Source organism: Phacochoerus africanus, chromosome 10, assembly GCF_016906955.1.
Source record: "Phacochoerus africanus isolate WHEZ1 chromosome 10, ROS_Pafr_v1, whole genome shotgun sequence".
Taxonomy (NCBI): Eukaryota; Metazoa; Chordata; class Mammalia; order Artiodactyla; family Suidae; genus Phacochoerus; species Phacochoerus africanus.
Window position 1 is genome coordinate 10,705,300 of NC_062553.1, and position 13,117 is coordinate 10,718,416.

At 48.1% G+C, this 13,117-nt stretch overlaps 1 protein-coding gene across 4 annotated transcripts in view; it reads left to right on the forward strand.

Moving 5' to 3' along the window:
* Positions 1 to 752: 752 nt before the first annotated feature.
* The window catches only part of CC2D2A (coiled-coil and C2 domain containing 2A), a 120,346-nt gene continuing 107,981 nt past the window's right edge, over positions 753 to 13,117 (forward strand). The window contains exons 1-4 of one of the 4 annotated variants that reach the window (XM_047797982.1): positions 753 to 1,034; positions 6,450 to 6,509; positions 9,267 to 9,350; positions 11,279 to 11,402. In XM_047797982.1, coding sequence (XP_047653938.1) covers positions 6,471 to 6,509; positions 9,267 to 9,350; positions 11,279 to 11,402 — 247 coding nt within the window. In that variant the 5' untranslated portion in view covers positions 753 to 1,034; positions 6,450 to 6,470. Of the gene's footprint in view, positions 1,035 to 6,449; positions 6,510 to 9,266; positions 9,351 to 9,713; positions 9,864 to 11,278; positions 11,403 to 13,117 lie in introns of those variants that run through there. The other 3 variants (XM_047797981.1, XM_047797979.1, XM_047797980.1) reach the window with 3 other exon arrangements.

Below are 13,117 nucleotides of genomic sequence, written 5' to 3' on the forward strand. Positions count from 1 at the left end.
GCATAGCAGGAATGAATCTGACAAGCATCCATGAGGATGCAGGTTTGATCCCTGGCCTCACTCAATGGGTTAAGGATCCGGCGTTGCTGTGAGCTATGGTGTAGGTTGAAGATGTGGCTCAGATCTGACATTGCTGTGGCTGTGGTGTAGGCCGGCAGCTGTAGCTCCGATTTGACCCCTAGCCTGGGAACCTCCATATGCCGCAGATGAAACCCTAAAAAGACAAAAAAAAAACCACATAAACACAGATACATATACACACGTACAAAGACACAGATATATGTGGACACACATAGACACAGATACACATAGGTAGACAGAGATGCATACACATACACACACCATCTCTCTGAAATGGCTTTCTTTGGTCTGTTCATTTCATTACTCTGCCATCTGCTTTGCCACTTTGCCCATTTCCTTTGCCTTTGGAGCCATAACAGTGCTCTCTTCTTTCAGGAAATACAGCAGGATTCAGAAGACAAGCAGGGTTAATCTTGTACATTCAGTCTCCCACGTTTCACCAGGGAACCCTCCACAGTGACCTCCAGGGAGCCTGGTTGACCTCCTCACCCAGTTACGAGGACCTTTTCTGGTGCTTAGCCACCCACCTCCGAGTACTGCCTGTCCTTCAGCAGAAATGCCCTGAGGGAGGGGCAGCTCTGAAACCTTGACCTAATTCCTGCCTGGGCACCCCCCCCCACCCACGCCCGCCCCAGGCTGACTTCTCTCATGCTTCTCCCCTAAGGGGCACACCTCTGCTCAAAGTGCGTGCTGTGTTCCTCTGCCAGCAGTGACCTGTCACTTTAAAAGAAAAAAAAGCCGCCGAGTGACCTTCCTTAGAAACGGGTTGCTAAGTGGGTGTTTTTGCAGAGTCGTGGCAGCAGCTTCCCAGGGAGCAGTCCAGGGACCGCCCCAACATTCAGCCTTTCCCGCTGGATTTTTTGTAGAAGATTCAACCTTGAGACCATCTCTCGCCACTTTCCCTCCATCCCAGGAAGCGGAATCTGCAAAGTGCCTTGATAAAGTTCCTTAAGGTAAATCAGTTCTTCCCAGAGCCGGGCTGCAGCAGCGGATTCCTGCTTTCAGCTCCTGGGGGTGTAGAGTTCAGCCTCCCCCCTCTGGATCCCCCGAGCCCATTTAATGAATTGTAAACCTAGAGATCCTTTTCATTATTATTTACGTTTTACTTTCTGAAATCGAAACAGAGAGCACGACTCCAGCTGCTTTGATTGGAGCCCCTGCCTGGTGTCTGGTTTGCAGGAAATGTGAGTCCGGCTCAGGACAGCCCCTGGTAGAAGGATTCCAGAAGCTCTCTGCTTCCTTCCTGGGATGTCCACACCATCCTGTTGCATTCTGGTCCTCCGGAAGCATTGGCTGCAGTTTGCATTTCTGGGCCCTTTAGTTCAAATTGGTTCAAGGGGCCGAGCACCTGTTATTGCAAGCTTCACTTTCCTTGGTGTTAGAAGAAGGTCCGTTACAGACAAAGGATGTCTGCTCTGGCCAAAAGGCCAGAAAGAAATCCACGGGCTGTGACTTAAACTGATACTTTCCTGTCACTGCCAAGAGGTGCTCTGAAAGTCTAATAAGTCTGGGAAATACATGTATGTTATTGGATTTTCATGTAACTTTTTCTGCGGGTACATTCCACACCAGAATGATATCTCCCTCAAATGGACATTCTAGAGCTCGTTTAAGGCGTCACTCATTCATTCAAACATTTACTGAGCAACAGCAATGCACCAGGCTTCATCAGGGTGCTAAAGTTGAGCGTATGCAGAAATGAACTAGACCAGGTCAGAAGTTCAGTGTTTCCTGGGAAGACAGGTCTATAAACAGATAATAACCGTTCACTGAGCTAAGTGCCATAAGAGACTTAGAGAAGGATTTGTGTGCTTCAAACCCAGCAGAACAACAAACAGGGACGGCCTGGGAGCACTTAGTTCATCATGTAAATGCACTGGCCGTATGTCCCAACACACAGCTCAAAGGGGGTATTTATATACTCTTTGAAGATGATAAATATTATATTGAGCCGATGAAATGATTCTAGAAAGCGGTGTGTCACTAACCTTTTCCTACGGGAAGCTGTGGCTGGAATAACTTGGAGGCTTAGGTAATGAAATCAGAAAGGGTGTGCGTGTGGCCCCCGCCCCAGGCTCTAACAGGATAGGCCGGAAAAAGCCCAGCACTGTGCACAGGGAGAAAATGCTCCCAACCCATGAAGGCAGGGAAATTTTCGGAAGCACCATAAATGGAAACAAAAGGAAAACTTCCCTGGGTCCAGCTGGGGGAAAGGAGAGAGGGGATTCTGTTACTGCAGCCAGAGATCCAAAGTCGAGAACCAGAGAGGGTGGTATGGAATTTGACATCACTTACGGTTTTTCTTATGTCTCCTGTTCCTGTCGCCTAAGTGCTTTTTCACCCCCCATTCTTTTATTCTATTCTCCCCCTCTACCATCCCCTCTTACTTAAAAAAAAAAAAAAAGTTTTTTGGAGTTCCCTTTGTGGTGCAGTGTAAATGAATCCAACTAGGAACCATGAGGTTGCAGGTTCAATCCCTAGCCTCGCTCAGTGTGTTAAGGATCCGGCATTGCCGTGAGCTGTGACGTAGGTTGCAGAGCCAGCTCGGATCTGGCATTGCTGTGACTGTGGCACAGGCTGGCAGCAACAGCTCCAATTCGACCCCTAGCCTGGGAACCTGCATATGCCGTGGGCGCGGCCATCCAAAGACAAAAGACAAAAAAAAATTATTATAGTTGATTTACAGTGTCGTGCCAATTTCTGCTATACGGTAAAATGACGGAGATATATAGATAAATACATAGATACAGAGATAAAGAGATAGATACACACACTCTTTTTCTCATATTATCTTCCATCATGTTCTATCCCAAGTGACTGGACATAGTTCCCTGTGCTATACAACAGGACCTCACTGCTTATTCATTCTAAATAATAGTTTGCATCCACTAACCCCAAACTGTCAGTCTGTCCCACTTCTTCCCACTCCCCGTTGGCAACCACACACCTGTGAGTTGCCCTGTACCACCCCCTTTTCTTAATAACACTTACTTACGAGTATTGAGAGCCTGGTCCATGCTAGTGTTTGACTGCACACATCCTATCACTTAACCCTGATAAAATAATCACTCATCGAGGCAGGGATTATGATCCCAAGTTTACAGACACAGAGATGGATCTCAGAGGTGGAGTAAAGGCATTGTTCCAAGACCACCCAGCTGATAATCAGAGCTGGAATTTGAACCCAGGTCCATATAATTTTTTCCAAAGGCCTCGGTCTTTCTATAAACCCCCACCTTCACTGGACCAGAGCAGGATGCATACACCTTATTAACTTGATGCAGCCAAGGTTGAAATACATTCCATTTAATGCTCCCCTTTTCACACACTTTCATTCCTTTTTCCCTCCATCCTGTAGAATTTGCCACAGAGGCCTATGATATGACTCTGATCCTCTGATGACCTTCGGAAATAGTCTGTCCATTTGCTTGAATGGAGGTGTCAATACTGTCCTTGAAAAATATCTCTGCTTTTCTGCAACTAAATAAATCATTGACCTAAAGTCTCCAAAGCCCATTCTCATCAGCGCAAGTGTCTGTGGTTTTGGTGGGGTTTTTTGTTTTTGTTTTTTGTTTTGTTTTGTTTTGTTTTTCTTTTTTTGCCTTTTTGTCTTTTTAGGGCCACCCCCAAGGCATATGGAATTTCCTGGGCTAGGGGTCCAATCGGAGCTACAGCTGCTGGCCTACGCTACAGCCACAGCCACAGCCACAGCAATGCAGGATCCAAGTCAAATCTGCGACCTACACCACAGCTCACAGCAACGCTGGATCCTTAACCCACTGAAAGAGGCCAGGGATGGAACCTGTGTCGTCATGGATACTAGTCGGGTCTGTTAACCCCCGAGCCGTGAAGGGAACTCCTGGCTGTGCAGCTTTTAATTGTAAATATTCTCCCCTAGAAGGGTTACTGATATTGCAAAACGAAAATAGATGCTGAGACAGAGCAACATGGAGGAGCATGTAAGACTCTGGGACCACAGGATCCCCAGGTCAAGTTCAGAAGGTGACATTTAATAACCATAATGACAGAGTTCCCTGGTGGCTCAGCAGGTGAAGGATCCCGTGTTGCCTCTGCAGTGGCCAGGGCCTTGCTGTGGTGACGTTCCACCCTTAGCCCAGGAACTTCCACATGCGATGGACATGGACAGAAAAAAAAAAAAAAAACATAATGGCAAATTACATAATCTATCAGAGGTTAACCTCAGAGGAAACCCCAGCTTCCTCATAGGCAAATTGGGGCATGTACTGCTAAGCCTGACGTGTAATTGGGAGACCCAGTGGCAACATATATCTAGAGAGAGCATCACATTAGTCTGCAGTAAATCACGGCTCTTATTTTGAGGTTGCCAATAGGAATATATTAAAAGACGCTTGATGCACATGATGATGACAAGCTGCCTGTTAAAGGTGGGTGGTATTGATTTGTTTTCTTAGCAACAGTGGTCACAAAAAAAAATAAATTTTGGTGTCATTTGATTTCCTTAGAAACTCATTCAAAGGTAATGATCGGGAAAGAATAGGTGGAAAAAAAAATCAACCCCCATCATATTTTTCATTTTCCACTTCCGTTTCTTTCATATGTAACACGTTTTTTTAACCTATGGAGAATCTGTTTTTAATTACTAAAATATTTCACAATTCTTCTTTTCCACTTCATAAGCATCAGAGTCATGCTGCAGAGAGCTTCCATGTCCTGCAGCATTTTATTTTTATCATTCATCCCCTGGTTCTCTCTAGATTACTTCTTCGCTCTTTTATTTTCTTAGCAGCTTTAGGCCTTTTTCTTCCTCCAGTTTTTGGTAACCCAAGAGGAGATCTGAAAGGGAGACAAGCGAATATCAGCTGCTGGGGTTCCTGACCTGGCTGGGTGGAAAAGAAATCAATTAGTATCCTCAAGGACATGGGTTCAGTCCCTGGCCTTGCTCAGTGGGTTAAGGATACAATGTTGCCGTGAGCTGTAGTGTAAGGTGCAGAGGCACCTGGGATTCTGAGTTGCTGTGGCTGTGGTGTAGGCTGGCAGATGGAGGTCTGATGTGACCGCTAGCTTGGGAAATTCCTTATGCCTGGGAGCAGCCCTAAAAAGACCCCCCCCCAAAAAAAAAAAAAATTCCATTTCCCTTTCAAATGCTAATTCGCCACTAGGGTCAATGAAGCCTTGAAGTCTTCAGGGGAGAGGCTTACATGACCAAGTCCTAGTTAAGATTCAGATTCCACAGCTTTTAGGAAGGGCTTGTGGTCTGTCAGGCCCGCTATTCCTCCTGTGCTTTTCATCTAATCTGCACAGAAGCCCAAGGAGGGCGATGAAGCTTTGAGGGCTCCAGAACATGGCCAAGGAAGACAAAGCCACTAAGAGTGATTTAGTCATTCATTGGACAAATATTCCCATGTCTCCGGGTTCCATAGTCCTAGGCTCTGGGGCTGAACAATAGCAAATATCCCTGCCCTCTCGTAGCGTATGTTCTCGGGAGAATGGGCAGACAATACCATATATGTATCTCTGAAGCTCTCTGGCTTCATCCCTTTGCCCTTGAACTGAGAACCAAGGCCAAGGGTAGAGAGTGAGGAGGGACCTGAAGGTGGAGGGTTGAGGGAAAAAGAGGCTGTGAAATAATCCTTCAAGAGCTGGCTTCCCACTGGACTTCTTCTTCTTTTTTTTTTTTTTTTTTGTCTTTTCTAGGGCCGCACCCGAGGCATATGGAAGTTCCTAGGTTAGGGGTTTAATCAGAGCTGTAGCCACCAGCCTGTGCCATAGCCACAGCAACACGGGATCCAAGCCACGTCTGTGACCTATACCACGACTCACAGCAACGCCAGATCCTTAACCCACTGAGCGAGGCCAGGGATCGAACCTGCAACCTCATGTTGCTAGTCAGATTCATTAACCACTGAGCCACGATGGGAACTCCCCACTGGACTTCTTATCCCAAGGGCAGAGCCCTTTCCTGGCTCCCACCTACGGCGCAGGAAGCCAAGCTCACTGCCAGGCTCATAGAAACAGAGCATCTAGCCTCCTGCCATTCTCCTCTGGGGCTACAAGAATTCTTGTGGAGTTCCCGCTGCAGTGCAGCAGGTTAAGGATCTGGTGTTGTCTCTGCGGCAGCACAGGTTTGAATGCCGACTAAAAGGATCCAGAGTTGCCACAGTTGTGGCATAGGTTGCAGTTGCGGCTGGGATTCAATCCCTGGCCCAGAAATCTCCATACGCTGTGGGGTGTAGCCATTTAAAAAAAAAAAAAATGCAATGCATTCCTTGTGAACGGAGCATCACCAGAGCTCTAACAAGTCTCGAGCGGTCAAGGTCAGCTTCAGATTTAACAGTAGTAAAAAGAAAGACGTTTTACTGACTTTTCCTTTGTTCTTTGCCTGTCAGGGAGAAGCCACTGTAGCACAAATGGGTCCCAAGGAAGAAAAAGTGAAAATCATCACAGAGGTAAGTGGTGGCTTCGATGGCTCTGAGGGGTGTGTGCATGCTCATGTCACACGTGTTGGTGAATGAGGAAGTCAGGCCAGCAACCCGCATTTATGGCACGCCTGCTGCACGCCAGAGGTGCTACCTCGGACACAGGGAGGAGAAGGGGGGGCAGTAAAAGAAAAATGCAGCCCCACAGCTGCTGCAGGGTTGAAGGCTCCGAACTGCTTCATCACCATTTGTGAAATTCCAACAAAAACACAGCGGTTCTGAGCTACCACCTACTCAGGGTCTGGTTTCGCTACCCAAGCACCCCGATTCCCAAGGAACTTCAACATGAGGAGAATGCTCATGGATTGCACCTGCTGCTAAAAATCCTCATGGAGTCCTGCAGGTTCTAACTCATTTTGTGCAAAACATCATTATACACCATCTGGACAGAGAAGGGGGGACCATCTCCAGTATGGAGACTGAAGACCTCCAAGCAGAGGAAAAAGCGTTCCCCTCAATTCTTGTTTCTGTCTTGGCTCCACGGCTCAGCAACTTAAGAGCCCGGAGGCAGAAATGGAGACAGCGTGCTGTTTTCTGTAGGTGCTTGAGAAAGCCTGAAGGAATCCAGATAAAACCATGCAGATAAACTGTTTTTGGGGGGTTTTTTGTTTTGTTTTGTTTTTATGACCGCACCTGCAACATATGGAAGTTTCCTGGCTAGGGGTCACATTGGAGCGGCAGCTGCATCCTAGGCCACAGCCACAGCAACTCGGGATCCAAGCTACATCTACAAAATCTACACTGCAGCTTGTGGCAACACCAGATCCTTAACCCACTGGTCGAGGCCAGAGATAGAACCCCTATCCTTGCAGAGGCAACATGGGATCCTTAACCCACTGAGCCACAATGGGAACTCTTGTGCAGATAAACTTTAAACAAGGTACCAAGTATAGATAAATGGCCAAATCTACCCGGGTTCATTCATGAAATGAAATGAAAATGTATTATGTGTCTGATCTCTGGGGATACTGCTGTGAAGAAAACCCTGAAACCTCCTGGAGTTTGTATTCTGTCTAATTTGTAGTCCTGCTGGATAATTTTCCATTGACCGAGGATCAAAATTTTATTGTAAATCAGGAGTTCCCATCATGGTGCAGCAGAAACGAATCCGACTAGGAACCATGAGGTTGCAGGTTGGATCCCTGGCCTAGTTCAGTGGGTTAAGGATCCGGAGTTGCAGTGAGCTGTGGTGTAGGTCGCAGACACCACTCAGATCTCACGTTGCTCGGGCTTTGACATAGGCTGGCAGCTGTAGCTCTGATTTGACCCCTAGCCTGGGAACCTCCGTATGCCACAGGAGCGGCCCTAAAAAGTAAAAATAAAACAAAACAAAAACAAAAAACAAAAAAACAAACAAAAAAACTTTATTATAAAGCAAAAAAAAATGATGTAAACTTCTCACAACTCTATTTGTCTATCTTAAGCCCACAAGATTTAGACTTGAATTAAGAACCACAATTGCAGAGTTCCCATGGTGGCTCAACAGGTTAAGAACCCAACTAGTAGACATGAGGACTTGGGTTCAATCCCTGGCCTCACTCAGTGGGTTAAGGATCCCGAGTTGCTATGGCTATGGTGTAGGCCAACATGTGCAGCTCGGATTTGACCCCTAACCTGGGAACTTCCATATGCCCTAAATAGAAAAAAAAAAAATGAACCACGATTGCATATCTCAATGTTATCATCTTATAATCTAAGTTAGTGGATTCCTGATAGGCCCTAAAGAGGGAGGCCTGAGTGAGGGTGCCCTCAAGTCCTCGGCAGCTGAAGTTCAAGTCTTCCCCCATAGCCAAGGGCACGCAACCAGCATGCTGTTTCTTCAAAATCTGATGTGATTAAAACCCATGCTTTGTGTTCCAAGTTAGTTTCAGTATAAAAACAAAAGTGTCCAAATGTTAGGAGGAGAAATGCTAATAAATTCGGTACACAGGAGACGTTCTGGGTTTATCTTACAACTTCTTTTACATCCAGAGGTGCTTGGGCCCTGGTTTGGAAAACCCTAGGACTAGAACACTTCAAAGATTGGAATTTGAGAGGCTTTGGCTCTCACATTGCATAACTAAAAGTTAAAAAGCCTAATTATGGAAAAAGGTTTCTTGGGGTGGGGGGAATTACAAAAAGACCTGCACCTCTTTCCATCAAATCGCAACTTCCATGGCGATTTAACATGTATCCTCATGATTCTCTATCTGATAGTGAAGCTGGGAAGCTGAGAAGCCCAACTCTGGAAAAAAACCCATAGTATGATTCTGATGTCATCCCACGCCAGGGTCCTGTCCTGCCTCCAGGTCAGCATGTCTGTCCTGGCTTTCATTCGTCCGTGACCTTCATTAGATTATGACTTTGAGGGAAGTCACTGGGAGTATCTCTGTGCTCCCCAAGGCCTGGAACACAGTAGGCACTCAATAAATGCCCTGTACAGTGAATGAGCACCTGGGGCAAGGGAAGCTCCAACACCATTTCATTGACAAGCTTTCCATTTGGAGTCAACCTTTCAAGAACATGTCTATTTGGAGAGACGATGATGGCTGCTGAGATGGGTCAACTGCCCTTCACTCACTTAACTTTAGTGGGTGGAGGCTCTGGAGACAGGCAGTCATTTTAACACCTAAAAACCACACCCCTCGTCCCCTCCTCCCATCCTTTCCCAACACACACACACACACACACACACACACACACACACACACACCCAAGTGACAACTTATCTATTTGCATTTTAACAAGGAGTTTATTGAAGACGGTGAGGATGCAGGTGCAGGAAGACAGAAGAAGACCCCAAAGGTGCCAAGACAAAAAAGAAAGAAACAGGTAAGGAAATGTCAGAAGCGCACGTCTGTCTGTCCGGCTGTTGATGAACCACCCACTGTACCCGGAGGAATCACATCCTCCTGTGGGTACCACCACTTGGCCCTTCTCTGGGAGAGGCAGGGATATGAGTAGAGGGTCCAGGCGAAGGATCAGGTGTGGGGCCTTAGGGAAAACCCTCCCCAGGAAGCCAAGCGAGGTACCTGGAGCATTTTCCCTCTAAGGTGTTTCCCATCCCCTGAAAGAGAAATTTGGAAATGACAGAAAGAGCCCTTTTAAGTGCCATCATCAAAGGCCATACACTAAGACCGGCGGTAGATGGCACTACAGGGTTACAAATCTTGGGGAACTCCCACTTTCTCCCACTCCAAGCTCAAATTCCGCCTCAGTTTAAAACCAAAGGCCAACTCCCGTCTCCCTCCCGGGCCTGCTGGCAGTCCCTCCCCCGGCTCTGCTCTCCGCAGAAGTTGCCCTCCTTGGCTGTGAGCATCCCAGGGCAAGGTGCACCTTCTCCAGGTAAATAGATTCCCTTGGAAAGTCCATCCTCTGAAGAGGGAGGCAGGGAGGGGTGATGTGCTGGGAAGAACCCCGATGCCAGCAGGGGAGGGAGGGAGGGAAGGAAAGCGCCATTTTGAGCCGGTAGCCACGTGATGGGGCTGCGGGGAGAGGGGAGACCCGGAAGGTGGGGAGGGCACGGGTGAGCCGTAGTCAGGGAGGAACCCCCTTTTCAGCTCACCCTTTCCCCATCCCCCAGGACACTGCCCTGGGGACCAGCTGGGGCCATGAGCCGCCTTTTCAGCAGCTGGTTTGGAGCTACCCCGGGGGGGAGAGCCCAGCAGGGGCGGGAGGTGGTACCCAGCCACGTGGCTGGTCCCTTTGGCCACTCAGGGAGCTTTAACCCTGTCCCACAGCAGTCAGCCAGAGCCAGGGGGTCCTGCGAGGCAGCAGAGAAGCTGATGCAGGTGGAAAGAGCTCCAAGCCCACAGGCACAGGCCAGCCGAGATGACCAAGGGCTAGGGGTGTGGAGCTCGGACTGAACAGGAGAAGGAGGCAGAGAAAGAGGCAGAGACGGGGAGAAGGTAACCCCAGGTGTGGCACTTTCCAGAGACATCATGTCATTCACTGAACTGCACCAGAGCCCTGATCACAGACAATGTGCAGTCTTTGGGGCGTGGCAAGGAATCTGGAGTGGTGTTTCTTAACCCAGCGGCACTTCAGAATCACTGGAGGACTTTTTTTTTTTTCTTCAATTAGATGCCTCGGATCCACTCCGGGTCATTTATTTAAGTCAAAATGTCTGTGCTTTGCAAAATGCCTGATATAGAGCGGCAGCATCTCAGGGAATAGGCTATTTTTATTTCCCTTCTTTTCTGGATGAGCAAGAAAGTTAGCAAGTTCAATAACTTGCCCCAAAGTCCCATAGTAAATCTGAGTTTGGAGCTGAGCCTCCGTCTGACCCAAAGGCCATCACTCACCTGGGGTCCTCTCTGCCCCTTCAGCTCACCCGCCTGCTTGCCTCCTTTGGGGAAAGAGCCAGGGCCTGTTCTTTGCCCTGCATTAACCAGGGACCCTTTGACAGCTGTCTGCAAATGAGTTAGCGCTGGGATCAACCAGTTTGGTTGTGATTTTCCTGCTTCCCTTTTCCCGCCCATTTCTACAGAGCTCTACACCTTATCCCTAGAAAAAGTGAAGATATTCATTTTATTTGGGGCAACTCAGTCTTTCCCCCCACCCCAAGAAACCTTTTAGAGAAACCCAGGGTCCTCCCTTCCCCCCCGCCCCCGGAGGATGGGGGTGACGGCTATATTGGTTATCTAGATCTGAGTCGTATGAAGGCCTGTTCCCTTGCTAAGTGACCCACCTCATCCTGAGATAGGATCGGAGTCCTGATGAAGCCCTGGGAGTCACAGCCTCTGACCATTTGCCCACAGCTGCCAGCGGCTGGCCCCGAGGAAATGGTGTCCGAAACACCCCGTCTGGACGAGGAACAAGAGCCGGGGCAGGATGGTTCTGCTGCGCGCCTCCTGGGCTCGAAGACCCGACGAGGCCAACGGAGTAAGTGTCTCTGGTTCTGTTCAACCAGTATTTGCTAATCACCTCCTGTGATCAGCATGGAGCAACATGGGGATTTTTCACGGGTGTTATTTTTGTGCATGTCTGCCGCCCCTCCAGTCTCAAGTCTGTGGGTAACTTCTAGGTTGGCATCGGTCTGGGAGACAGGATGCCAGTCCAGGACATGCTGATGTGAACACGGAAGTGTGGCAGCATTTGCTGAAACAGAAATGGTGCAGATAATCAAACGGGCAGAAATTCAAAGGCAGGTGAAATAGGAAGGCAGATTTGTCAATGATATGGGACTGGAATCAGATATTGGAAGACCTGAGGAGGTTTCAGAGGCTCTCAGAGACCTTGCCCCTTCTCCTCTTCTTCCTCCCTCACCCCATCCCCCAACACACACACACACACACACACACACACACACACACTCCCTGCCCCCTGCAGGGGCCATGGCCTGGATGTTGCAGCATTTACGCTCCCTCCCTCGCTACACTGAACATCATTCACGATCTGCCCATTTAGGAAAATTATTACCCCTCTCTTGCTTTTCATGAAAAGTGGATTGGACCACAGGAGAAGCTGTGTTACGCTTCTTAATGGTTACATAGTTATTACACAGTCGTTACCTTATTTCCCTGTAGCTGAGCTGGGGAATAAAGTAACTATGAGAAATGAGAGGGATTTGGAAGCAAGGGATGGGAAGTCCAAGCCTAAGAAAAATGGGGTTCCCACCCAAGAGCAGGGACACAGTAGAACTGTTACAAGTTTGTAAAGCAGAACCAAGCTTATTCCATAGGGTTGTGTCCTTTTCTAAATGGGCAAAATTATTCATTACTGGAGATGACACTATGTCTTCATGGGCTCAGGTTGTCCTAACAAAGGATGCCATAGACTGAGTGCCTCTAACAACAGACATTTGTTTTCTCACAATTCTGGAGGCTGGAAGTCTAAGATCACAGTGCCCGTGTGGTCAGTTTCCAGTGAAACCTCTTCCTGACTTGCAGGTGGCTGCCATCTCCCTGTGGGCTCCCTCCGGCCTCTCTTCCTAAAAGGACACTAATCCTATCATATTAGGGCCCCACCCTACGACCTCACTTAACCTTCATCACCTCCTTATAGGCTCTGCTCCAAAAATAGTCACATTGAGGCTTAGGGCTTCAATATATGAATTTGGTGGGGACTTATTTCAGCCTATAGCACCGCTATGGAAAATTTAGGTAGTTACTTTAAAAGCAAAGGGGGAAAAATGTCAAACGATTGTGTCAGGTTCTGTGGCATAATGAAAAGTGAGTTCTTGCCTTCTTCCCCGAATGAGGGAAGTACTCTTCACTGTCGCCATGGGGGCGATGGTGGAGATCAAATCCAAAAAGGATGGGGCAGTCCCCCCCTGTGGCACAACAGGATCACCCCCACAATTTATTTTCCAGTTAGAGGATGAGAGGGGACAAGAGAAGACAAATGAAAAAATAAAACGATAAGTACACAGTATGGCCAGTGGTGAGAAGTGCTACAGAGAAAGATAAAGAATTCTCTAGACATCTGGGAGTTCCTATGGCAGCTCAGTGGTAACAAAGCCGACTAGTATCCCCAAGGATGGGGGTTCGATTCCTGGCCTTGCTCAGTGGGTTAAGGATCTGGCGTTGCAGTGAGCTGTGGTGTAGGTCACAGCCCTTGGATCCTGCATTCCTCTGGCTGTGGCATAGGCTGGCAGC